At 36.3% G+C, this 25,625-nt stretch overlaps 1 protein-coding gene across 5 annotated transcripts in view; it reads left to right on the top strand.

Moving 5' to 3' along the window:
* The window catches only part of RMDN3 (regulator of microtubule dynamics 3), a 38,053-nt gene that overhangs the window by 1,681 nt on the left and 10,747 nt on the right, over positions 1 to 25,625 (top strand). For 4 of the 5 annotated variants that reach the window (XM_039323865.1, XM_039323866.1, XM_039323867.1 and 1 more), the window contains exons 2-11: positions 1,042 to 1,250; positions 2,892 to 3,087; positions 4,311 to 4,457; positions 5,013 to 5,280; positions 6,735 to 6,837; positions 7,766 to 7,826; positions 16,836 to 16,911; positions 18,761 to 18,838; positions 20,503 to 20,601; positions 23,257 to 23,310. In XM_039323865.1, the coding sequence (XP_039179799.1) occupies positions 1,049 to 1,250; positions 2,892 to 3,087; positions 4,311 to 4,457; positions 5,013 to 5,280; positions 6,735 to 6,837; positions 7,766 to 7,826; positions 16,836 to 16,911; positions 18,761 to 18,838; positions 20,503 to 20,601; positions 23,257 to 23,310 (1,284 nt within the window). In that variant the 5' untranslated portion in view covers positions 1,042 to 1,048. Of the gene's footprint in view, positions 1 to 48; positions 72 to 1,041; positions 1,251 to 2,891; positions 3,088 to 4,310; positions 4,458 to 5,012; positions 5,281 to 6,734; positions 6,838 to 7,765; positions 7,827 to 16,835; positions 16,912 to 18,760; positions 18,839 to 20,502; positions 20,602 to 23,256; positions 23,311 to 25,625 lie in introns of those variants that run through there. The other variant, XM_039323869.1, reaches the window with a different exon arrangement.

The following is a 25,625-nucleotide window of genomic DNA, read 5'->3' as shown; positions in this document are numbered from 1 at the left end:
CCGAGGTTGTATACGTAGACCTCAACGTATGACCACAACTGAGCCCAAAATTTAAGTGAGAAATTTGTTATGTGAGTTTTGTCCTATTTTACAACTTTTCTTGCCACATTTGTTAAGTGACTGCAGTTGTTAAATTAGTAACACGGTTGTTAAGTGAATCTGCTTCCCCATTGGGTTTGCTTGTCAAAAAGTTGCAAAAGATGATTACATGACCCCAGGACACTTGAAACATCATAAATGTGATGTCAAGCATCTGAATGTAAATCATATGACCATGGGGGTGCTGCAATGATCAGAAGTGTGAAAAATTGTCACTTTTTTCAGTACCGTTGTAATTTTGAATGATCACTAAGTGAACAGTTGTAAATCGAGCATTACATGACTCACATAAATTGGACTTCATGCAACTGTTTCTATAAGTCATATAATTTTTAAGGCATGGAAAAAATGGTGTGGTGTATAGATCCAAAGCAGCAAGAGATATAGATAAATATAGTAGAGTGAACCATAAGATGGGCAGCAAGTGCCAGAAGAGCCTTTAAGTTTCATTTATCCATTTGTCAGCCATCCCTTGAGAAATTTGTAAGCTTGATTTGGGGGAGAAGATACTTGGTCAGGTTCCAGTTTGCAAAAATCAGGTAATACAAAACTTTCCAGAAGTGGTACATGTTGGGGAGTGCCTAAAGTCACATTATTTTCAGTATCCAGGGTCTTTAAATGATCTCCTGTGTCTTCAAACAATTATATAAGCTAAGTCTAAATTTTAAAGAAATGTTCTGATATTGTCTCAGAAAAAAACAATTAACTCTAGTGAAATTAAGTAAGGAATTGCTATTGAATCTACAAAGCATTATTGTACTTATATTACTTATTTTTAAAGTGATATACTGTCAAGCATATATAGTTGAAACAAAATTATGTTGCCATGTGCTGTCCTTAAAAATACTTAAGAGTAATTTTAGGTTCAGACGGTTATTGTTAATATATGACGTAGGCCTTTCTCTTGCGTGGGATAATTTCTTTCTATTTAATTTACTTTAGATGAATCATGCCCAAAACAGGGGTTATTCGTATGGGGTTTGGTATAGTTCTTGGAGCAGCTGCAGGAATAGGTCTCATCTTTTACTTCTACAAACAGAAGAGAAAGAAGCCCAGTCAGGAAAACAGTTCAAGATATCCAATTGTACATTGTCAGCAAAATGCTATGTATGTTCATGAACATGCAGAAACCCTTCAGCCTTATAATCAGGGTAAGTTGATGCTTAATTTATTTGGCATTTTTATTTATTCAAGATTGTACTTACTCAGAGTAATAAGATATTTTTCTTCCTAGCATTTTTCCCACAGGTTTGGGGCTGCTTTTGGGGGGGGGGAATCAACCATGTGTTGATCCATTAATTGTGACAGGAAGTCATGGGCTGGCTTATCACCTGAGCCTGATGTCGTTCATGCCTAAGGCAGGATAAGAATGCACAATCTCCTGGTTTCAACCCTGGTGTCTTAACCATGAGACCAAATTGGTAGTGAGAGAGTATATTAGATCATTATTCCTCATTCAATTTGAAATTTGGTGCCAGTGTTCCCTTCTACTTTGCTTAATTCCAGCGTAGATATGATCTGAGACCACAGTCTCTTTGTTCTCCTAAATGAAATTATGAATTCTATTCTAATTATTTTAAAATAATTTCAACAGTGCAAAGAGGCCTTTTTAAATAGAATTAGAAATGTAACAAAGCATTTCCATTTATACGTTTAATGCATATTCTTCTTCCATGCCACTTACCAGAAAAATAAAGACTGCTTACTGAGATACCAAGTTGTTGTGTTTCAGTAGTATCAGAATTATTATGAGATACATTCCAAAAGCTAGATTTGGGCTCTGATTTCTCAATTCAGACCCACTTCTTCAGATCTCTGTGTGAAATGTCTGTATTTATCTGTGAATTTGGTCCCTTCCTGCTTGAGTGAGTCCCAAGACTTTTGGCAATTAATATGTCTAAAAGCGTAACATTGTATAAATAAAACATAATAAAATATTGTAAAAATAAGCAAAATAGATATAAGAAATCATTTTAGACAAAATGATGATTTTGATTGACTTCTGAAATGAAACCAGTTGTTGCTAAAGGAGAAAGTGCTCCATAAGGCAGGGACCACTAGCTATGAAACAGCTTCCCCAGGCTCCTTAGCTCATATGAATCGCAATGCACAGCATTCCTTCTTGGACAAATATGTAGGACAGGATCTACTTGTAGAAAGTGGCTATACCATAACCTAGGAGCCAAGCCATTTAGGAATTTAATAGTCTCTACTGGCAATCATTGTGGTACCCACAATATCAGTGTGATTCAGTAATGGCTTTCAATGACCAATACAAGTCCTCCTAGAGAAGATTCAACAGCTTTCAGCTGTGTGTGTGGCATCCAGGATTGCTTAGGACAGATCCGTGATCCCTGTGGAAAACCTGAGCCCTGCCAGATATCCTTCCTAAGGCATGAAAATTAAGATCCCTCAGCACTAATATCTAGAGAAACTCCTGTTCCAGTTCTGCAACAAGAACAATCCCCATGCCAAGAGATCCTCCTCAGAACAGGGCAGTCAGTATATGAGCAGGAACCCTATGCTGTCCCTAGATACCAACCTAACGCAGAGATATTCACACTCCATCAGTCCCAGAAGTATGTCGCACAGAAATTTAAATTGATATTTGTTTATTGTAAATTGATTAAGAAATAACTGGATATAAAATTAGGATTAGAGCCAGTCAATCAAATGCATGTACGTAGTTCTATGTCCACATATCTAAAATTTTAAAAATTACCACTAGCCACAGTTTTGTGCAGTACAGATGAAGTAACTTTTCAGTAATTATTTTATTTTTCTCATACTAGTTCCATGGATGAGACCAGAACCAGTGGAGGGTGGTGATAGCGTTCCATATACATCTCTTCTAACGCATGAAGAGCAGGCTGAAGTCTTAAATCGTCTTGATTTTGTGCTCAGAAGCCTTATAGAGTTGCGACATGAGATGCAAGAATTACGGAACAGCCTACAAAGTTTAGCTGGAGGAATTATTGAAGAAGTCAGGTGTGTATCTGTTTTTCTCACATTCCAGGCTACAGAAGATTCCAAGTAGCAGAATCCAGATACTATTAATCAAGATTTGTGTGAGATCACTAGGTGACATTTTTACTCTTGCTGTTATCTGCAGAGCAGTTAGTTTCTTAGTCTAACCTACCAGTGGTCCCTAGCTTCATTTTTATTTTTTAGCAGAAGAAAGAACAACCTAATAATTCTGAATGTCAAAACAACTGTTGTATCATTACCATTATTGCTTCATTTTGTAACAGTGTAAGAAATGGGAGACTGTCCTTTCTAAAAAAGGATGTGGAAAAGAGGCAAAGTTTTTATTGTAAAGCTGGACATGCAATTTTAATCTGAAACAACGAGTTTCCAATAATATTGGGTTTAATAGCCTTTGCTAAATTCAGCTTTTTGTTTTTATCCTTTCTTTTATTTTGATGTCTCCTCCAGTGGTCTGCCTGCTTCTTTGCCTCTTATGCTTCATTAAAATTTTCAGGGTCAAATCAATGAAGCAATGCTTCCCTTTGGGCTTTTCCTGTTGCAACGGTCCTGCCATTACGATGCCCTTGAGAAGCTATTGGAGAATGTTTCATTTCCCTGAAGAAATTTGAAGACGTTGTTCCCCTCAATTTTTTTCTGCTCAAAAAAGTGCAGAATTGCAAATGACCTACTTTGCTTAAATTAACTAAATTTAGATAGCCAGCAGATGATGAACCTGTTTCTGAAATCCAGAGCATGATCTGGAGGGAGTTTCCCATCAGGATGAAAAGCTAGCCATTTTATCTAATGTTTATCTGATGTTCAAGACACTCAGAGAACAGATGTCATGCTTTTAATCCATGTTCAGCATTTTTCGGGAGCAATTGTTTCCATAATACTATGAGAATACAGTCATGAAAGCAAATTATTATTTAAAAATACATTCTGAGAATATTTTCCTTGGTAACAACCTGTCCCAGTAGGTTAGATCATATTCTTGTATTTGTTTTTTGCCAATTGAAGATTTTTCTTTTCATATAAGTATGTGCCCTACCTGTTTAATTTTATTTGCTGACTATGGCCATTTTATAGGTATTTTAACGTTTATAAATATGTTTTAATAATTTATATTTTGTAAGTTGTATCCCAATTTTTGAGGGGGGAAATTGTTTTGATAGTTGGGCAAAAAGAAATGGACTATTGATTGTTGTAAGGTTTCATTGTCGTGCCAATCTCTAACTTTGTAGGTCTCATCTAGAAGAAAGCCAAAAGGTTATTCGGCGGAGGCGATTTATATACCCCAGAGAAAGAAGTGATTCCACAGGATCCAGCTCAATATATTTCACAGCCAGTTCCGGAGCTGGCAATACAGACGATGGAGAAAGTGAGGGGGGGTGAGGAACATTTAGTTTAGAACAAGGAATAGTTAAATGTAATTTGGCTGATCAGGAGATCAAGGCATTAGTAAGCAATTTAATTTGCATTTGCTGTCAAAATAATTTCCATACAGTGTAAGCTATGAGTTTCCAGAAGATTTGATGAATGAATCAGTTACATGTTTGTATATGCCACACATTTTTGCCCACTAGGCTCTTTCTGATTGGGCCAACATCTGAAATTTAACTGGATTTTCAAACTGGATTACTCACTTGCTCTATAAGAAGCCAGGACTCATAAGTCAGGAGCATGCCTTGGTTTGCCATCTTTATTTAAGAAATGCAAAAAGCCAAGAACCAAAATTGAAATAATATTTGCTTTCTTGTTAGTTTAATGGTATATTAAAGTACCTAGCATGAGCCACTTAGAATGAATGGGACATACTGCTTGCTCACTGTGAATTCCCCAAGTTCTGGCTTATTGTTGAATATGAATTTAGACATTGGTTACTTGATTTTTAAATTCTGCATGTGGTTGACACGGAGGTATAAATAACTGTATTTTCTTTAAAGCTATACTACGGCCAATGCAGAATCTGATTATGATAGGGAATCTGATAAAGAGAGTGATGAAGGAGAAGATGAAATCAGCTGTGAAACAGTTAGAACTGGAAGAAGAGATTCCCTGGACCTTGTCAATGAAGATGAAGCAGCGCTGAGTTTGGACACTGCTTCAGAAGAAGAACTTGCTCAGTTGCTGCACCAAGCCGATAGCTTACACAGGGGGACTGACCAGGAGAAGAGAGAAGGTTTCCAACTACTGCTTAACAATAAACCTGTGGTAACTCTTAATTGCTTTTTCTGGAAAAAGAATGTGTGTGTGAATTAACAATGCAGAAAAGAATACAGGAGTTGTGCAAAGTCCTACCTAAACCATATCAATAAATCCAAGCAACTAAACTAAATGCAAACTAACCATTGCTCTTGTAAGAAATTAGAATACTCAATGTGGCTGAGACTTGGCTTAATTTAAGAGCATTGAATTGCATGTTTCCTGTAAATTAAATAATTTAATAGTAAATATTCTAAGGTTAATAAAAGTGAAATTTGACCATGTCTATGTCAATAACAAAGCTGTCATCAAACTTTTTCCCCCACTAAAGATAATTATTCTGCAAAGTTATATATCCAAGCTTTTTTATATTTCCAAAAAGGCTATATGTTAATCTTTAAAAAGCAACAGATTTTATAACATAAGCAACAAAAATAATAATCCCAAATTTGTTTATAGAGAAGGAATCTCACCTTCAGTTTCTTTTCTTCCCCTGTGGAATTTCCTTAAGTACAATTACATCTGTATCATCTTTGTATTTTTATTTTGTAAAACACACAAGCTATTTATTGTCCTTAATAAATAATCAGCATTCCCATAAAGATCTTTTAGCCTAATTAATTTTGCTATTTTTAAAGATACTTTGTCAGAAAAAAAAATTCTGGTTTTCTTTTAAATCCCATTTTTAAAATGTGTTTTTAAACTTTTTTTAAACTTTATCCGTTTGTGAACTTACTTGGATCACAAACCTGTTAAGCTTTTTGCCTTTAAATCAAAATCCACTAAAAACAATGTTTTTCCCGTTCTTAATTTCAAAAATAAGGCACTCATTGAGAGTCTTTCATCTTCCATTTGCATTTTGGAATATTTCTCTTAGGTTGTAAGGTAATTAATTATTAAGATGTTTAAGAAAGTGGGGTTTCTGCTGGTCAAAGGCCCATTGAGGCAGCACAGAGCTTAAGGGCACATTGTAGTTTCCTCGTCTCTCAACCTGCTCAAGTAGTGTTCAACCACGAGAAACTCAATTCCTCTGGTTACCTCATGAGGAACAGTTCTTCCAGAGCACAAGTGGGTGATCCCTGGATCTCTCCTCTTTGGAGAGATTTTCATCAACTAGAACCTGGCTCCTGGTTGGCAGTTTCACCACAGTGCTGTCCTCTCTGGCGGAGCTGCTCACAGGGAGTTTCAACTGTCATTATTCCTTATCCAGAAAGCCAGTCCTCACCCAGAAACTGGAATAATTCCATTTTTCTATTTCATATAAAAGAGCCAAAATGTTTTTGTACTTCAACCAAATGGAAGAGATTTTTTAAAAAATATTGATTTGACGAAGTCTACCTTTTAACACATTAGCCACATTATAATTTAGCCCTGAAACAAAGTGCTGCATGGTATATGGACCATTTGCCTTAATCTAGAAGAAACGAAATGCAAACATAAACTGCTATTCATTCTGTCTACAGTATGGTGACAAGCAGGATTTCCTTTGGCATCTGGCCCGAGCTTACAGTGATTTGTATGAAATCACAGAAGACACAGAGGAGAGGCAATTGTATGCATGTGATGGTAAGAAGAAATTTTAGTTGATTTTTTTTTTACCAATTAAATTCAGTCAGACATTTATTCACCTAACCTGGAAAACATTTTCTGGAAATAACATTTTGCTGAAGTTTATTCGGGTTATTGTAAAAACAACAGATTACATTAAAAATAGGTAGACTGAAAAGAGTTTAGATAAACAGAAAACAATATTGCTTCACAATGCTGCGGTTATCTTTACCCAAATAGATTGTATATTTGTGCTAGCCCACACTTCTGATTCTTGGCCAAGTTATAGACAACTTTTCAGATTTCTGAACATAACGATTATCATAGTCATCCAACTCCCTTTGCTTCTTATATTGTCTTCTTTTTATTTCTGTTAATTGACCATTTGTTTCTCATATTAGAAATCGTGTGTATTTTGTACTTAAATCAAAATCCCAGCTTTTCTGTAGGCTGAATTTTACCTACACTGAGTATTTTCTCTTGATAGTTTTATACATACTGAAAGTGAAGTTTGAAAGAATTTGACTTCAGTAGAAATCAGCAATCTTATAGCTTTGACAGCTATAATGACAGCTAAATCCTTATACGATAGATATTATTTGCTAAAGTGGCTAACTGCAAAACGTACAGAGTTTTAGGCATTTTATATGAACACCCAGCATTCGGTAATAAATACCGTATATGCCGGCATATTAGGTGACCCGGCGTATAAGACGACCCCCGTCTTTATCGCTGAGCCGCCTTCCTAGAACGTCGTCTTATACGCCGGAAACTACCAGTATTTCCGGCGTATAAGACTACTCGGCGTATAAGACGACCCCCATCTTTGGCGCCGAGTTTAGCGCTTCCGGGAGTCGTCTTATACGCCGGCATATACGGTATGTAAGATTTCATACAATGTTAAATCTCGCTTTGACAAAGATTAAAAAGTTGGGTTATATTGCAGGCAAAGAAGAGGCCAAAATGGCTCTGCAGTTAGGAGATCAAAGTGCTGAATGTCACCAATGGTATGTAGTTGTTTATTTTATACATATATAAGGGAAGAGAAAAGCTATTTAGGAAAAAAAAACCTTTAACAGGAATGCAATCCAGAAATTACCCTCCTCTGGGGAATATTTGCTCACTTGGCAGAAGTGTTTTCTGACTTCACAGATAGTCCTGGTTATTATTACCTACAACCATTCAGTCAGTGACTGTTTGAAGTTACGATGGCATTGAATAAAAGATGGTTGCTCAGTCCTCAATTCTGGCCATCCCACTATCTTCACAGTCATGTGATTGCGATCTGGGCACTTGGCAACGAATCGTAAGTTACACAGTGCCCCAGAATCACATGATTTCCATTTGCAACTTTCCCTGCTGGTTTCCCCCGAAAGTCAATGGCAGGGAAGATCACAGGCTGCTGGGATATGTCTCTCCCACCTGTGCACCCTCCCCAGTTCCTCTGTGCTCATGTGGCAATAGCCACTTGCACACCCCAGAGCTCTCTCATGCATCTTCCCCAACCTGTGCTACATCTTTGCACACCCTAGTGCACCCTCCCTGATCCTCACACTCACACACCCCTTCACACCACTGTGCAGCCACACTGACCTGTGTTGTGTCTCTTGCATACCCCCTTGTTGCACGGCACCTCTTGCGCACCCTTCTCAACCCATGCTGTGCCTCTTGTGCACCATCTTCGACCTGTGCTGTATCTCTCCCACACCACTGCTGACCTGCACCCTCTACCTCCTTCCCCCACCCAGCAATAGTCACTTATCTGCCTGCCAGCTTGGATCTTGCAATTTCCTTCTGGCTTCCCTAATGTCTTGTGGGAAGCTGGCAGGAAGTTGCCTTGCCTGACAACCGTGACATTTGGTTACCAATGGCAATCAGAATTGCCATCACTAAGCAGTGTGGTTGGAAATTCCACTCCCAGTTGCTGTCATAAGTTGCGAACTCTCCATAATTAACATGGTAAATGTTTTCCTCCCCACCTTTAGTTCTTGATTGCCATGTGCAAATGGGCTCAGAACACTTATTTAGGAGGTTTATTTTATGTGTCTATTTGAATTTCTGTCCGTCCACCCCTCACTGTTAGTGAATGAGAATTCTCTAATTCTCAAAATGCAATTGGTGTTAATCTCTCATGAATTCTCCTCAGTTTACTGCTCTATCCTAATAATATATCCAATACAAAATAATTTTAGTACAAATGTCTAAATTATTTTACATCTCTTACTATAGACAAATAGTTTTATTGCTCAGATTGACTATATGAAAAGTATTGTACTAGTAGTATTAATTACCTTTTTTCAAGCAAAAATAGAATTCTGTGGCAATTGAGCTCTGATTTTTTCATTCTGCTAAAATTGCACAATTGAAGTAAGATGCTTCGAATTCTAAATGATATTAAAATACTGGGTTAGAAGTGCTCAGGTGGATGAAAGGAGGTGAATTGTATTAGCAGATGTACATATAGATCCATGTGGCTGCCAAAGATCTATAAAGTAGTGCCTTTTTCTAGAATGCAGTATAGATTAATCATGCAGCAATTACGAGCAAACAGTGCTAATGCTACAGCTCTTAATTCCTTGTATTCTGACTATCAAAATGTGTGAGATAGGAAGCTGCCATAATATCTATCTACAGATGGACATCCATTCTATCTTTTCTGCTGGGCAGGAATTATGGGAAAGACCTGGATTCTCTTAAGATCTTACCTATTAACTCTCAAGTGTAGGCAAACTGTTTTTTTGTTTTGTTTTTTAGTTAAACATTGGCAGCATTGAACACATCACAATGCAAGACAGGTTTTATTGAATTGCCATTTCTATTCAGAGGACTCCATATGCTTCTTAAAGAAAGGAAAATCTGGAGGAGAAGCGTACAAGAAATTTTTCCAGATCACATTTGTCCTTTGAAAGATATGCTGGTGGTTTAAGTGAAGGCAGGCTAGAAGCTAAACTGATTTTAATTAAATGAAATAAAAATTGAATTACTTTAATGCTGCACATATAATTATTCCACACTTGTATTAAATATATATATTTGGCAGAACATTTTAGAAGCTTTAGATTTGCACATTAGGCTCTTGAGAGGCCAATGGTCCTGCGGTCTCAGCTGTTTGCTTCAGGAATAGAGGAGCAACAGAGGAGACAGAATGTCATAGCTCACATAGTATAGGTAGATCTTGCTTAGCAACTGCCTCAGTTAACAACATTGATAAAAAAGTAACGTTGTACCCATTGACCATATTGGCAACCATCACAGCATCTCTTTCTTCTCTCTCTCTCCCTCCGTCCCTCCCTGTCTCTCTTTCTCTTTCTCTCTCTCTTTCTCTCTCATGTTTGCCATTTTACAGATGGTCAGTCAGTCCATATTGTCCTCTACTTTACCCCTTTCTTTATTCCCCACCTCACAGAGAGGACAGTTAAGCAACATCTTCCCGAGATGCTTTTCTCCACTCAGAGAGCTTCCACAAAAGATGCTAACTACAAATTAAAGTCAGCTGCTTTTGTTTGCCTCCTAAGTTGCTTGGGATGGGAGCCCAGTACATATTATTTCTAAAAGCAATACTTCTTTTGTGCGATGTAACACATGAGAAACGTGTCTTCAAATAAGTCTGGTAGCTGATTTTTATATAAGATACTATATTAGTTGTAATGTTTAATCATGTAGTTTAGAAAAAGAAACATGCAAAAGGGGTCGAAACTCTGGGACAACTCTGAAATACATAGCAGTTGCTTAATTTGCTGAATTGTCAATATGCAAATTCTCAGAGCTAGCAAGAGAAAGAAAAACACTGAATTCCCTTTCTTTAGGATGTCTGTAGCTTTTGCATTTCTTAAAAATTTTCTGTCTGATTTAAAAACCAAGATGGGAGATTGCATATTTGCTTTGGCTTCAGAAATTGATGTTTTAAGAAGAGGTGGAAGTCCAGCTAGAACATTATGGGATTTTAGTAATCCCTTCGGAGAAGAGGGTGCAGATGTAACATCAGTTTATTCATGTTATTTTAAAAAAAAAAATACTGAAAGCTTACAAAGCTGTCTGCAATACAGAAAGACTGAACTGGCCTTCAGGCTAAATGGAATTGGTTATGGGAATGTATTGCTTTACCGGTAGAAGGATTGAGATGTTTATTTAGAAACACTGCAGCACTTTAAGCTGCAGTGTTTCTAAATAAGTTGAGTTGCTTCTAAATAATATCCTTGTATTTTTATGAATTTGAATTTAAAATATATTAATTTTTTTCTTAAATATTTTAACAACTGTTCAGAGTTGCTGGGAAAGGTAGCATGTAGGTTTAGTAGATGATGATGATGATGATGGTGATACTGATTCTGGGGATTGTGCTATCAGTTTTTATTTATTACTGTTGACATATTTCAAAATCATCTTGTTTGTTTTTCATAATTTGAACTTTAGTATATAGACAGAGAAGCCTTTCAGTTTAATCTGGTAATATGTTGGGCGAGGGCAGTTTTTGACAATGAAGTACAAATAACATCCCAGGGCTCCATCATCTAGGTCAAAGGTGGCTGAGGAATTCTGAGAGTTGAAGTCCACAAGTCATAAAAGGGCCAAGTTTGAAGACCCCTGATCTAGGTACTCAAGCAGTGATTCCAGAAACAAAACCAATATCTTTTCTATAGTCAATCATTCATTTGCAATACTGTTCTTACTCTTTTTGGTCATATTTAATTCACTGGAAAGATGGATGAGAACACACCTGGTCCCCAGGACCTTGAACAGGGTCTTCTGCCTATGGTTTCCTATATTCTTAGTCATGATGTCATTCTGGGCTCTATGGTGGAATTGGGTGTTGGTTCTGGTATCTGTTTAGGTGCTTAGAAATTACTATCCTTGACACATCTACACAAACAAGGAAGTTGGAAAAACATGTTTCTCATTCATCTGTAGTTTGTCCCTCCATTTTATAATGTCCACTTTATTAAAAAGTGACTGGCTCCATGGCAAAACAATTAAATGTTGTGATGCTGAAATGAGGACGATGAAAAATGTGAGATAAGAAAAGTTAGAGCTTGCATCACATCACAACACATATTTCATGATTCTGATAAAACCTCCACACTATAGACATCTGTGTTGGTTCCTGCATAGGAAATGTCAGAGAGAGAGAGTGGGGGGGAGAGAGGGAGAGAATCACATAGCAAAGTAAATGGACTGGTAACTTTTGTGAGATTTTTTTCAATGATTTCCTCTATTCACTGCTGTTTTATTTGTTTTATCTGTGCCGTTTTATAGTGGGTTGTTCTGCTGAGATTTTCAGACTTTGTGTCATTGTTGATCTTCAACTATCAAAAGTCTACTATTGATGTATTTACAAAGAATGTAAAAGAAATGACCCTTCTCTAACAGATGGTGCAGTTTCATCAGTTCAGCCATTCTGTGGTCTGTTTTGGGTGTAAAGTTCCAATCTTCTGAAGTGAGAAGCAAGTCATATATCATCCTGTTTGTCTCCCATTCCTCAGCACTAGCTTTCCTATGAAAATCTGGGCTTATTTAAAACCAGTGTTTTCTTTATATTCCAAACAGGGATCTTTTGCTGAAACTGAGTTTATAACTATCTTTCTACCCTTGGTGGTCTCAAGATGATTAACAGTCTGAATAAAATATTAACAAATTTTAGACATTAATGAAAACAAATTGTTGTTGTTATTATTATTATTATTGAAATCTGGCTGAATCACAAATGGAAATAGTGGGGACTAAACTTCTCAGGGTGTATCCTCCATAGCTTTCAGTTGTCGATTCTTCTATGTTTTCTGGGAAAAATTAAAATATAATATATTAAACATAGGAACAAAAAGGGAGGAGACCTCAAAATTGTATAAATTATGACTTATTGTCCAAAAGTGTCATAAAAGCCAATTTGGTTTCTCTGCGTACTGAACCAGTTACTCCAGAGAATGATTTATAGTACTCAGCACACATTAGAGAAGTATTTTGTGCATTTTTGAGAGCTGTTCAAATTGGTAATGAATAAAAATAGAGACTAAAAATAGTTCATTTGGATTTGGAATAGCCTCATGATGAATATATTTCTGTCTCTAAGAAATAACCAGATAAGCTCAGTTATGTTTGTTCATGGCCTTCTCTATTGCATTGTGTTACTTTAACTGCCTAAAACCTGGTTTGGAGTTGCTAATTCTGCATCTGAATAGTCTTGTCATAATAAGACTATTCTTATTCTATCATTTTATTTTGCAATGTAATACTTTGCTTTATTTTAAAAATTTCTGGTTAGCCAGCCACCTGTTGGCTAAAAGAATGGGATGTAGATATTCTGTTTTGTAAAATTTTAAAAAAGCAAGCAAGATATATAGTTCACCATGAGGTCTAATCTAGACAAGACTGTGTATTTCCTTACAGTCCTAGGTGACTGATTCTGTTTTTTCAGCTGGCCAAAGTTCATGAGAATCTGTTCACTTTGGAGACACCCGGCATTGCTCCAAGATCTGAACCATCAGTCTTATGCTGTGGGATAGCAGCAGGGGAGGAAAGAAAGACAAGACTAATGAAACTTTAAATATATTTCCAGTTTCTTTCCCAAGAAGTGAAATTTTATCTGAACCAGTGGGAGAATGTGTGGTATTGACTTTGTTAGCCCATGAGGCTGATTCATTTTGTTGTCCCAGATATTCCTTACTGTTGCTATGCAGAGTATGGGTTTTGCTTTTGTTTGACACTCCTTGATTTCTTGTCTTGGCCTGGTATCTCAAACAGGAATAGAAAAAAAGAAAATAAAAAGTGAGCTTAGCCCCATCCTATGCTTGAACCTGACTGAGTTTCATTTGGCTTACTCCTAAATACATTTAAGAAATACATTTAAGCTTGTAGCTTTGAGGTGGAAAATATTTCACAACACTGCCACTGCTGAAGCTCGGTTGACAGCCCCATTAAGTAGATCAGACTAGAAAATAGCTCAGTAGGAAACAGCTCCATAGGAAGACCAGAAGTACACTTTGAGATTGGCTTTAGTAACAGAATCTTGCAAATCTAATTGTGCTTTATCTTCCTCTTTCTTATACTCCTTCCAAACATTTTCTTGTTCCCCAGGATTTAAATAATGTTAAGCATACCTCTTTGTGTAGCTAACAATTCTTGTGTATTTTTGTCAAGGTTACCTTTCTTATTCTCTGTTCTGTTAAATTCTTCTTGCTTATTTAGTTAGTTACTTATGTATTTATAATGTGGTAAAGCCCCACATTCCAGAAGTGCTAAGAAATCTATAGATAAGTTCATAAGACAATGCAGCTAATAATACAATAAAATAAACCACAAAGCAGTAAAATAATAATGCCACAATTGCCACAGAGCTTATTTCAATCGTTCATCTCCAGAAGTCTCCTGAAATAGTCAGGTCTCAGTAATTCTCTGGAATGCTACATATAGTGTGAGCTATTCTGGCATCTGGGATAAGCTTTCCTAGAGGAGGGAAGAAGTACTGTAGTCTCCAAGAACCTCTGCTTCTGTGCCTCTACCGGTAGTACCTGCTAATAGGAGGAGATCTTTGGTAGGCCCTCTCTTCATCCACACATCAGATGAACTGAATTTACTTGGGATGGGCAGTCTCTTAAGATATCCAGCCCAAAAGCCATATGGAGTGTTTAGATGATTTCAGTGAGAAAATGAACTGGTAGCCAGTGCAGCTTCAGTAGCCATGTTTTTAGGTGTCAGGCTCCAAAAACCAAGAAAGACACGCTGAATAACCTCAAAGCAGCTTCCCTTATTGTTCTTCACCTGTAGACAGAAATCTTGCCAAACTAAAGCAAACTTATTATCATTAAACATATACCTGAGAATTTCTACGGAGGACTGCCTTGGCCCTCTTACTCCCAACCAAACTATCTGTAAGGTCCTGCCTCAGCTATCTTTTCAGGAAAGCATGACTCTTGAAACCAATGGTATTTCAAAAGGGACTTTTACTGAGAGAAAGTAATTGCAGAGAAGCTAGGCGGAATCTGAAGTTCCCTTGTGAAAACGTTAAGCTAATTCCCCATTGTTCAAACCCCACCCCAGTGCTCCAGTCCAACAGGAGCCAATCCACAGGCATAAAGGTGTTTTGAGAACTCCGAGACGAAAAGATGATGACAAGTTGTCAACTTGGCGCCGGGGCCTTGGTAACAGACTGAAACTGGCTGAAAAGTAGTCCATCCAAAATGGCCTGATGGCCCATTCCTCCCTCCCTATTTCCCACAGTAATACATCAAAGTGAAAGCAACAAATTCTTCAAACCCCAAATAGCCCGTTCCCTCCCCTTGGAATGGCAGCGTTCCAACAGGGACTTGACACTATCAAAACTGTCACTGTCTCTTGCTCCTCTGGAATGCAGCTACTCCATCTTGACAATCCAAACAACGTTCTACAATATCACGTGACAATATGTGTGTGCAGTGAGTCCCTGAGCAGCCATATTCTGCACCAGCTGAAGTTTTCAGGTGGTTTCAAGGGCATCTCCACGTATAATGAATTGCAGTAAAGAGTGATTGACTTGGTGCACACTTGCAGCAAATGTGACAGTAATGAACTATTGTTTTGGAGGTGGTAAGAGTTCATGTAGGGTTTACCTGGCATTCTCTTTTCTAAACAATTTGGTAAAAGGCTTATTTTTAGTGGCCATATTAAATTTCAGTATTATTGTAACAATCTTCATTACATCAATTTAATAATATTTGAGTTCTTGCACTAAAATTTAACATGATTTCTTGAATATTCAGAACTTTTGTCTCAGCTTTGGTTTTCAGAACCATTTAATTGCTATAATGCAGTGATGGCGAACCTTGCCCAAACTGCAATCCAAAACCCACTTATGCATCATCGGGTGCCAGGTGGGTGTGACCCATTGGGTGGGTGTGGCCCATTGGGTGGGCATGGTTGCGGTGGTAACAGCCGACTGGGTGGGACTAAAAAGTTCAATCAATCAATTCCAACTTTGCAAGATCTTTTTTTTTTCCCACAAGAAGTTGAAATTGACTGATTGATTGAACTTTTTTTTTTTTACATGGCGGCGGAGGCCTAAAATGCAAAGATTTTATAAACCCCAGCTGAAGGTCTAGGACTGGGGCGATGGCGAGAGTGCCCACAGAGAGTGCTCTGAGTGCCGCCTCTGGCACCCGTGCCATAAGTTCGCCACCACTGCTATAAGGGATTAGGGTTAGATCAGTATTAAAAGAGAAGAATTTTTCTTCATATCTAACTACAAAAGGAATGATGGTTAATTGTAAGACTGTTCATTGAATGAGACCCAAAGTGCCTATTCTGGCACTGCCTATTTTATTTTTCTTTCCCGTTGTGGACATTATTTCATTTAGCAATATGCAACTGGTCTTTGGCCGACTAAGAATAACATGTTGTATTTGTGAACTTAAAACTTTGAACTGAGTGCTATTGACTTACTTTGATAAACCAATTGTCACTTTACCTTCGGATATCAGATTTATTTATATTTCCTTCATTACATTGATTATTTTCCTTCATATAAAATAAATTATGATGACAAAAATCATTCCAGAAGGGCATTAAAATTTAGCTTTGCCAGTTGGCCTGGGGCCCTCACCACGGGAAGTAGTTGACAAGTTAACAAGACCTCATCCCCATCTCATCTCTTACTTATGGTTTAAGTATAGTTTTTAAAATCATAATCTGGATAGTTTTAATGTTTTAGTATTTAAATTATTGTTCTATTTGTTTTATAACCTGTAAGCCACCCAGAGTCCCCTTACAGGGGAGATGGGTGGCATAAAATTTAAATGAGGAAATAAACATTGAAGATTGTATGTAATGTAACTACTTCTATCCATTTTCTGCTATATTCTTTTTTTACTAAATAAGGAAATTGTAGTAACTTACATTTTAGTGACTGATGTCCATCTATCAAAAATGATAGGATGTCTCTATTTCTGTAGAGAGGATATTAGGTTTAGATTAAGTATTTCACCTGTATACCAGAAAAATAAATACAAAACCATAACTGTACTAATGATGAAGCTTGTTGTAATTTCTAGGTATGCTATTCTGTGTGGTCAGTGTTCAGAACATGAAAGCATACAAAAGCGCATTCAAGCTGGACATGACTTTAAGGTAGGTAGGGCTGCCTTTTTATTATTATTATTCAAAAAGCTTTTTACTGCATAATTCAAGGGGCTTTTTACTCCGGGAAAGAAAATCATGATAATCTTGTGCAAAGCTGGGGGGGGGGGGCAGGCTTGTAGGAAAGACACCAATATGGAATAAGAATGAGTTGCAAATATTACTGATTGATTATAACCATGGTTTATTTGAAAAATTAATGTATGTGATAATTTTGATTTAAAAGTTTAGTCAATATTTTACACCAAAAAACTCTCACATCCATTCCACCCTGTTCTTGCCCCAATGTTATATATTGATATATATATATATATATAAAACTAGTCTACTAGTTATATATAGAGACTAGGCTAATTTAAAGAAAAGAAGAAACAGGGGAGACATGATAGCAGTATTCCAGTATTTCAGGGGCTGCCACAAAGAAAAGGGCATCAAACTATTCTCCAAAGCACCAGAGGACAGGACAAGAAACAATGGCTGGAAACTGACCATAGAGACAAGCAAACCTGGAATTAAGGAGAAACTTCCTAACAGTGAGGACAATTAACCAGTGGAACGGCTTGCCTTCACAAATTGTGGGTGCTCCATCACTGGAGGTTTGTAAGAAGAGACTAGAAAGTCTGAAATGGTATAGTTCTCCTGCTTGAGGAAGTGGCTGGACTAGAAGACGGCCAAGTTCCCTTCCACCTCTATTCAATTCTGCACCTAGGCCAGTGTTTCTCAACCTTGGCCACTTGAAGAGGTATGGACTTCAACTCCCAGAATTCCCCAGCCAGCACAGCTGGCTGGAGAATTCTGGGAGTTGAAGTCCATACCTCTTCAAGTGGCCAAGGTTGAGAAACACTGACCTAGGCATTTGGCTTTTCTTGTCCAAATACAGCACCTTATTTTTCTCACCATTGAAGTGCATCTTATTGGATAGGGTCCAATAATAGAGCTTCTTCTAATGGAATTTTCAGTAATTGTGGTGATGGATAGTGGTGTTGTATCCTTGAGGAACTAGTAAATTGTGAAATATATATGTGAATCAGACAGCTGTGGACAAGACAGTAGAATGGGCTATCTGGAGCATTCCTTGTTTGGAGAGAAATTATTGAAGAAAGAGCTAGTCTATTTGGCAAGTCTTCATTTTGCCACAGCCTTAAGCTCTACTATTCACGGAGCTTTCTTCAGTCCACCATTTCTTCCCTGGAAGTCTGAAAATACCTTCCTTTCGCTAAGGGATTATAAGACACAGTTCAAGGCAATTGAGAAAAATGTTTGTATTTCATCTTCAGTGTAGACTAGAGTATTAGCAAATGCTATAGTAGTATATTTACTAGAACAATTGCTTTAATTTAGCAAGTACTTCCGCATGAAATTCTTGAATGCTTGTATTGAATTTCAGCCTTTTGAATGTTATTTCCTAATGCAGTGGTGGCAAACCTATGGCATGGGTGCCAGAGGCGGCACTCAGAGCCCTCTCTGTGGGCACACGTGCTGTCGCCCCAGTCCTAGGCCTTCAGTTGGGTTTTATAAAACCTTTTCGCTTTAGGCCTCCACTGCCGTGTAGAAAAAAAAAAAAGTTCAATCAGTCAATTTCAACTTCTTGCAGGGGAAAAAAAGGTCTTGCAAAGTTGGAATTGATTGATTGAACTTTTTAGTCCCACCCAGTCTGCCGTTACCACCGCAGCCACGCCCACCCAATGGGCCACGCCCACCCGGCACCCGACGATGCATAAGTGGGTTTTGGGTTGCAGTTTGGGCATTCGGTCTCTAAAAGGTTTGCCATCACTGTCCTAATGTAATGCAAATGAAACAACTGTTTTGCCTGTGTGGTTTTGTTTTGCTTTTTCTTTAGAAACATATAGATGAAGCCATTTCTCTGAAACCAGATGACCACATGTCTTACTATCTCCTAGGTCGATGGTGTTACCAGGTAGATTATTTTCATCGCTATGGTTTTTTTAAAAAATTCTGAGCCATCCTACTAAATAATTCTGCCCGTATGCAGAAAATAAAATATTGACTGCCTTAGGGAAGTTTTGTATTTAAATGTCTGGAATTGGTAACCAGTTGTTAACTATTGATAGAATTATCACAGAAACACTCAGCTTCATTGAGTGGTTCAGTGATTTGAAGAAGTGAAACGTCTTCCAAGAAAAACAAGGAAGTCCAGTTGCCTCGTGAAAAAGCATCTTTGGGATAACTGTGACCTGGAAGACTGAGAATCTCCATAGACATACTTCATTCAGTAATGATACATGATTTAAAGATTGCTCACTTACAGGTTTAAGAGCAAAATGCATATTCTGGAACAAAGTACAAATCTACGTAAGCATGAGTAAAATACAGTTATATGCAAATAAATGTATTACCCAAATACAATATTAATTTTACAAATAGATGAAAATCTATTTGTAAAATAGATTTATAATGAAATGGCACACTGTTTCTACTCATCTTGATTGCCGTTTTCAACCAACATTTACTTTATATGAATTGTATATATGGCATAGTAAAATATTTATATTGTGAGCGTGTACTGAAACTGATTTAGGCCACGAGCAGCCACTTTAGATAAACATTTTAATAACTCTTATTTGCAATGTTTAAGAATTAAAAAAAAGTGTTTGTGAAAATAAGGGGTTTTTTTTGCCACTGTGGATGGTTTTGTAGTACTTTTTATTCCTATGATTATTTGCACATTCTAAATTAGCAATGTTTCTGATGATGGATTACTATTTTTCTCTTTTTTTGCTAATTAAATGCAAAAAGAGTAAAACAATATTTGATGAAAGCAAGTCTTTCAAGCAATGAGAAAGCAAAAATCCTAGACAGTTTCGAACTTCAACGTTTTGATCATTTAACTTTTTTTTAAAATACTCTTTATGGCTTTACGCTTTTACTTTTCTCATGCTTCTGCCCCATAAAAACAATCACCTCTTGTCTTTTGAAAACATATGGATATGATTATGGATCTTACAGAGAACTCCAGGGCTTTTGCATACAGTGTATTTGTAAAACCTTTTACATGCAATTTCTTCTGCCCTTTTATTGCAAATAAATATGGCAGCTATTACATAAAAGCATACCATCTTCTTTATGTTGTTCAAAGGAATAAGAAATGAAAATCCCTACTGTCATTTTCAGTTTTGGACATGCCTATAAAAAGCAAAATTTCAGTATGACTTTAACTTTGATTAAAAGGAGCATATATTCCCTACATATTTGCTATATAGTATGTTAGAGAAGGAAGGATAGTCTTGATATTTAATCTCTTGAACAAAGGATTGTTAGCAGGAGGAAGTAATGGCCCAATCCATTCTTAGGCATGTGGCAGTTCTTGTTGCGTGTTGAGACATAGGTATCTACTTCTGTGCATTTAAACAAATACATGACTGAAAGAAATACTTTGAACACTTTGTTAAATGTGCTAGCATACCTCCAAACAAATTCGCCATCACCTTTAGATTTTTTTTTAGGGTAAAAAAAATATATGCAAATCATGTTCCTTGATTTCATGTGGAACCTCTGGCTACATAAAAGTGATCCAGGCTGCTTGCCATGTTTTATGAAATTTACTTAATTGTTTTTCTGTAGGTTGCTCATTTGGGATGGCTGGAAAGGAAAACTGCTTCTGCTTTATATGGAGAGCCTCCCTTAGCCACTGTCCAAGACGCACTGCAAAACTTCTTAAAGGTATTTAGACTGAACAGAACCCAAACCGATTAGTTACAATAGTTTCGCAGAAGTCTTAAATAAAAGGTACTAAAGTTGGACATTGTCATTATATGCCAAAGACAATCATTGACTCATTATAAGTGAGTGCCAGACATATGTGAACAAAGGTAAGATAAGGTATGACACTATGCTCTGTGCATAAATGACTTGATTCAGATGTACATAACTTTAACTTCAGGTATTTCACATTGTGATGTATGGACCAGTTGAAATATTTTGTTCTAGTACTCAATAAGGCCTAATGAAAGGCTTAAAAAGGTCAACTCTTGTAATATTTGTTCTATACCTTATTTTTTATTTTCAAGGTACTCACATTAATTCAGCCAAAGCTTTTAACTTGTAGGTGTTGTAAATAATGTAGATGATATTGTAAATTAATTGATTTGTGGATTGAATGGATTCATTTTTATATTTTATGAGTGGATGAATGGATTCATGTTTATATTTTATCTAGATCTTTCTTTTTTAATGACATTGAGTATAATTTGCCGTATTGGTTGCTGTATCACTCCTTATTTACTTTCAAAGATCTCTGGAATCTTATATATTCTTTCTACCAGTATGTGGACTCCAAGGACCTCTGTAACGGTTATTGCTGTTCTTCTTATCTGAGTTTCTTTTTTTTTCCTGTTGTGTATTGCTTGAAATGTTTTTCTGGCTAATCTTTGTGCATTCCTCTGCTTTCCTAAGTTCATTTCTTAAAGTCTGTTCTTTATCCTAGGTCTCCTTTCATTTTTTTCTTTTTTCCCCCATAACATGTTCTGTTTGATTATTGAAGTTACACGTTATAGACAGGGCACAGGGGACCTTAAATTTGTAGGATTTGGCAGTGTTAGCCCATAGGTATTTGTACACATTAAAATCGATGTACCATGTAAGTAATACATAGTAAAAATATGCAAGCAATAAATAGCATGTTTCTTTTATTTATTGATTACAATAGTAAAAACAAAACATACAAAACAAATTGCAAAGAAAAGCAAATTGCTGACTAAAAAAAAAAAAGAATAACATATGCAAGGAAAGAAAAAAGAGAAGGTAAGAAAATATTTTAAAAGAATGACTTCCAGTCTTCTTCACAGTGTATAAACAAATAACACTTCAAGCCCTGAAAGTTTGCAAACAAATATCTTTTCTTTCCATAATGTATTTCTTATTCATATGCATATCCATAAATCATCAACTTTTCAGTCCTGGTGTCAGCAAAATATCTATAGAGAGTTACTAGAGATTTATAAAAACTTATTTTAATCTTGATCAAACAAACCAAATCCTGGATTATTTCAAATGTCATAATGTTTTGTGTTATTTTGTAAATTCCAGTATTACCGTATTTTCCAGCTTATAAGACGACTTTCTAAAGCATGCAAATCAGCTTCGGTCGGGGGTCGTCTTATACGCCGAGTCGTCTAATACGTCGGAAAATACGGTAACCAAAAATAAACAGCAAGCTTGTTTTTCTCCCCTCCTTTTCTGCTTGAAATCTTTTTGTCCCCTTTAGGAGGCAATTTCTAAGATGATTTGGAATAGAGGAAACAGTTTAGTTCACATGAAAGGCTATTTATTTATATAATTATTTCTAAAATCTTATAGTGAAAATCCAAATATTCCAGATTTGTCTATTCCCTAGTTTGTTTATAACATTATTAGATCAAAAATCTTATTTTTTGCTATTTATGTCTAAGTCTTTAAATTATTAAGCTTATGGTTATTTTCTTTCTTTTATTCAAGAATGCAGGCAAATTTACCAGGTGGCTTTTCAAACTCATTTTGAACATCTTTATTAGCCTTAAGATAATTAAATCGATAATTTCCGAAAGTATTTAGGAAGACAGGTCAGCAAATGTAGAGCCCACTTTAAAAGGCTCTGCTATAATTGTGAACGTGATGGCTAATCTCTTCAGTTCCCAGGACTCAAACTCCTGCGGTCTCCTCATAAGGAGCAGCCATCTGGTGCACATATGGGTAATCTCCCATCCTCTTCTTATCTGTAGAGGTTCCATAGGACTGGTCTACTTGCCATTTTTTCGGTCTTTACCGTGGTGGTTTTCTCCACTCACTTGCAGATGTGCTAGTTCTACATTCCTCTCCTAGAAGTCAATAGCAAACAATATTTCTGTGCACATCAGCTGGTATGTTGCTCATTTGTGTCTCTTTAATGATATGGCTTTGCCAGATAGAGTTTGGTGACACTTCAAAATTTGTATGACACAAATAAAAATTTACAAGATCTTTCTTTTCTACTACAACAGGCCTACATGATTTCCACTCCTGAAATTGTACTATATTAGTCAAGCTTTGTATTATATATATAGGAAAAGGAAATTAAATCATAAGAGATAGAAATATATGTTATTTTAGAACAAGTATTATATATAAAACTTAGATGTATATGTAGAGATGAATAATTGATTGTAAAAAGTGGAATAATCTGATAAGAATGTATATACTGGAATGTCACGTCAAATCCAATGTTTGTTTGTTTTTAATTGTATTATAAATAAAATTTGTAAAAAAAATCATAAGAGATGTATATTGAAAATATTTGAAAGCCTAACATATTTATACTGATGATTTTGACTCTCTTTATTTTCTTTTTGCCTGTCTTAATAGGCTGAAGAGCTAAACTCTGGTTTTTCAAAAATGGGAAGAATATATATTGCCAAGGTAGGTGATGTGTGTGACTATAATGTGTTGATGTGCATCCATTTTAAAAGCATCGAACAGCCTTATGCTTAACAAACTTATCTCACTAGGATTATCACCAAGCCATTGGTTCATTATTCACATTATTTCTGACTGTGTAATATCAGGTATTTTCAAATCATACTACTGAATACCTGTTTAAACTGGCCTGTTAAAAATTAAACTTGAAACATATTTCATGCAAACTTTGTCCCAATGGTATATAGATGCTATTTCTATGGCATGGAAAATAAGTATCCAATTCAAATTGCTTAAATATTTAATACAGGTAATCTTCACTTAATGACTGCTCTGTTTAGCAATCATTCAGAGTTACCGCTGGGCACTGAAAAAGTATCTTTATGGCTGATCCTCGGACTTATAACTGTTGCAGCATCCCTGCAGTTACATGATCAAGATTTGGGCATTTTGTAACTGGTGGGCTTTTATGACTGTTGCAGCATCCCAGAGTCACATGATCACCATTTGTGTGCTTTACAATTGGCTTCTGACTAGCAGAGTCAATGAAGAAGCTAGCAATAAGATTGCAAGTCACAGTTCTGCTTGTCTTGCTTAACAGTCACAGGTAACTTGCTTAATAACTCTAGCAGAAGTGAAGACATACATCTATCATAGTCACATGATGTCTCAATAATTGGGTTGCTTAATGATGGCGTTGCTAGTCCCAGTTGTTAAGTGAGGATTATCTCTACAAATATTCAGGGAACTAACCCCTAAAGTATTCAGAAAGAAAAGATTACTACGATTGGTATATAGAAGATTAATTCAAAACTTGAGGTAATCTTAGTGTTGAGACGTATTAAAATGAATGCAGTAGCAACAGAAATCCGATAAACATATTTATTTTTTTAAACTGTTTCATATTTGTTGAAATTCATTGAATTAAATGTATTTGAGAAGATGCTTGTATTTTTGTCATAAATTATGGATGTGCACAGAGGATTTGAGACATATTCTTGGTTGTACAAATGGAACCATTATTTTTTAAGTGTTAAAATTCTTGCATCAGTTTGAGTTTACCCAAATGAAAGCCAAATAATTTATGCTAAACCAAGGAGAGAATAATCCAGGAGAATATGAGAGAATATTTTCCATCCTATGGTAATAACAGCTCCTTGTAAAATCATTCTGCCCTCAAATCCCAATCAGTACAAATTTCAACATTTTCTGCAATAATTGTTTTATAATAAAAATGGACTACAAATTTTTGTATATTTTTAATTTTAAAAATATTGTTAATCTATTTTTAGTATTGAAAAGAAATCAACATATAAAATCTTTTGTACTTCAGTTTTGTACTTCTTCACAATGTCATATTTTGAGCAGCTTATGTTCTAATTAGCGTCATCTTTAATTTGAATCAGGAGGATTACAGTGTTGTTACAACACTTCATTTTTTTCAAAAGTTTCAGTCTGTACATTACAGTTATCATATCAGTCTTTCATTCAAAGGAGAAAATTGGCTTGTAAATGGAGACAACTTGCTACATGTTTCATCCAGTTAGCAGGAGTGTATATGTTACACCTCATATCTAAATTGGAATTTAATTAACACTATTGTTATGTGCAGTTCATTAGGGATAAGGTCCATTGAGCACAATGGGGTTGCTGCTGTTGTTATATCCTGCCTTTATTTGATACAATTCTTAGTTGTGCTTAATGTTTAATGTTCCCACCTCCTGTTTTCCCAAATCTGAAGTGGGTTGGGCTGAGAGTGAACATGCCTACAGTTATATTCCAGGCTGTACAGTCGAATGTACCTGTTTAGGAATGCATATATAGTTGTTTGTATTTGTATCTTATAGCTTTGAGATGAATTAAAACAAATATAATCTTTTAGCAATTTATTATTAATACAATTCTTCTGTAGCCATTGATAATATACTACACGCAAATAGTAAATATGGTCTCAACAGTTTGTCAGATTGAATTCTTCCTTATTTACATACATACATACATACATACATACACACACATATATGTTTTGAGTTGTGGTAGAATGTTGGTGCATGTGAATTGCATGTTAAAGCACTTTATAAATAGTCAGATATTTACAAAATTTCAGGAAGATATTACTGAATGACCTGTTTGTTGAACAGAGTCTAACCCAGTGGTTCTCAACCTTCCTAATGCCGCGACCCCCAACCCTGTGGTCGTAAGTCAAGGACTACCTGTATTTCCCTGCGGGCGGGGCAGGAGGAGGCGCGCACGCTCCGCCTCCTCTCCTGTGGCTGGAGCACATGCTGGGCAGGCCGAGGGTGCACGCAGGCTGTCGC

Source organism: Crotalus tigris, unplaced genomic scaffold (assembly GCF_016545835.1).
Source record: "Crotalus tigris isolate CLP2741 ecotype Arizona unplaced genomic scaffold, ASM1654583v1 scf7180000024285.889131, whole genome shotgun sequence".
Taxonomy (NCBI): Eukaryota; Metazoa; Chordata; class Lepidosauria; order Squamata; family Viperidae; genus Crotalus; species Crotalus tigris.
This window is presented reverse-complemented; position numbering and strand designations above follow the sequence as displayed.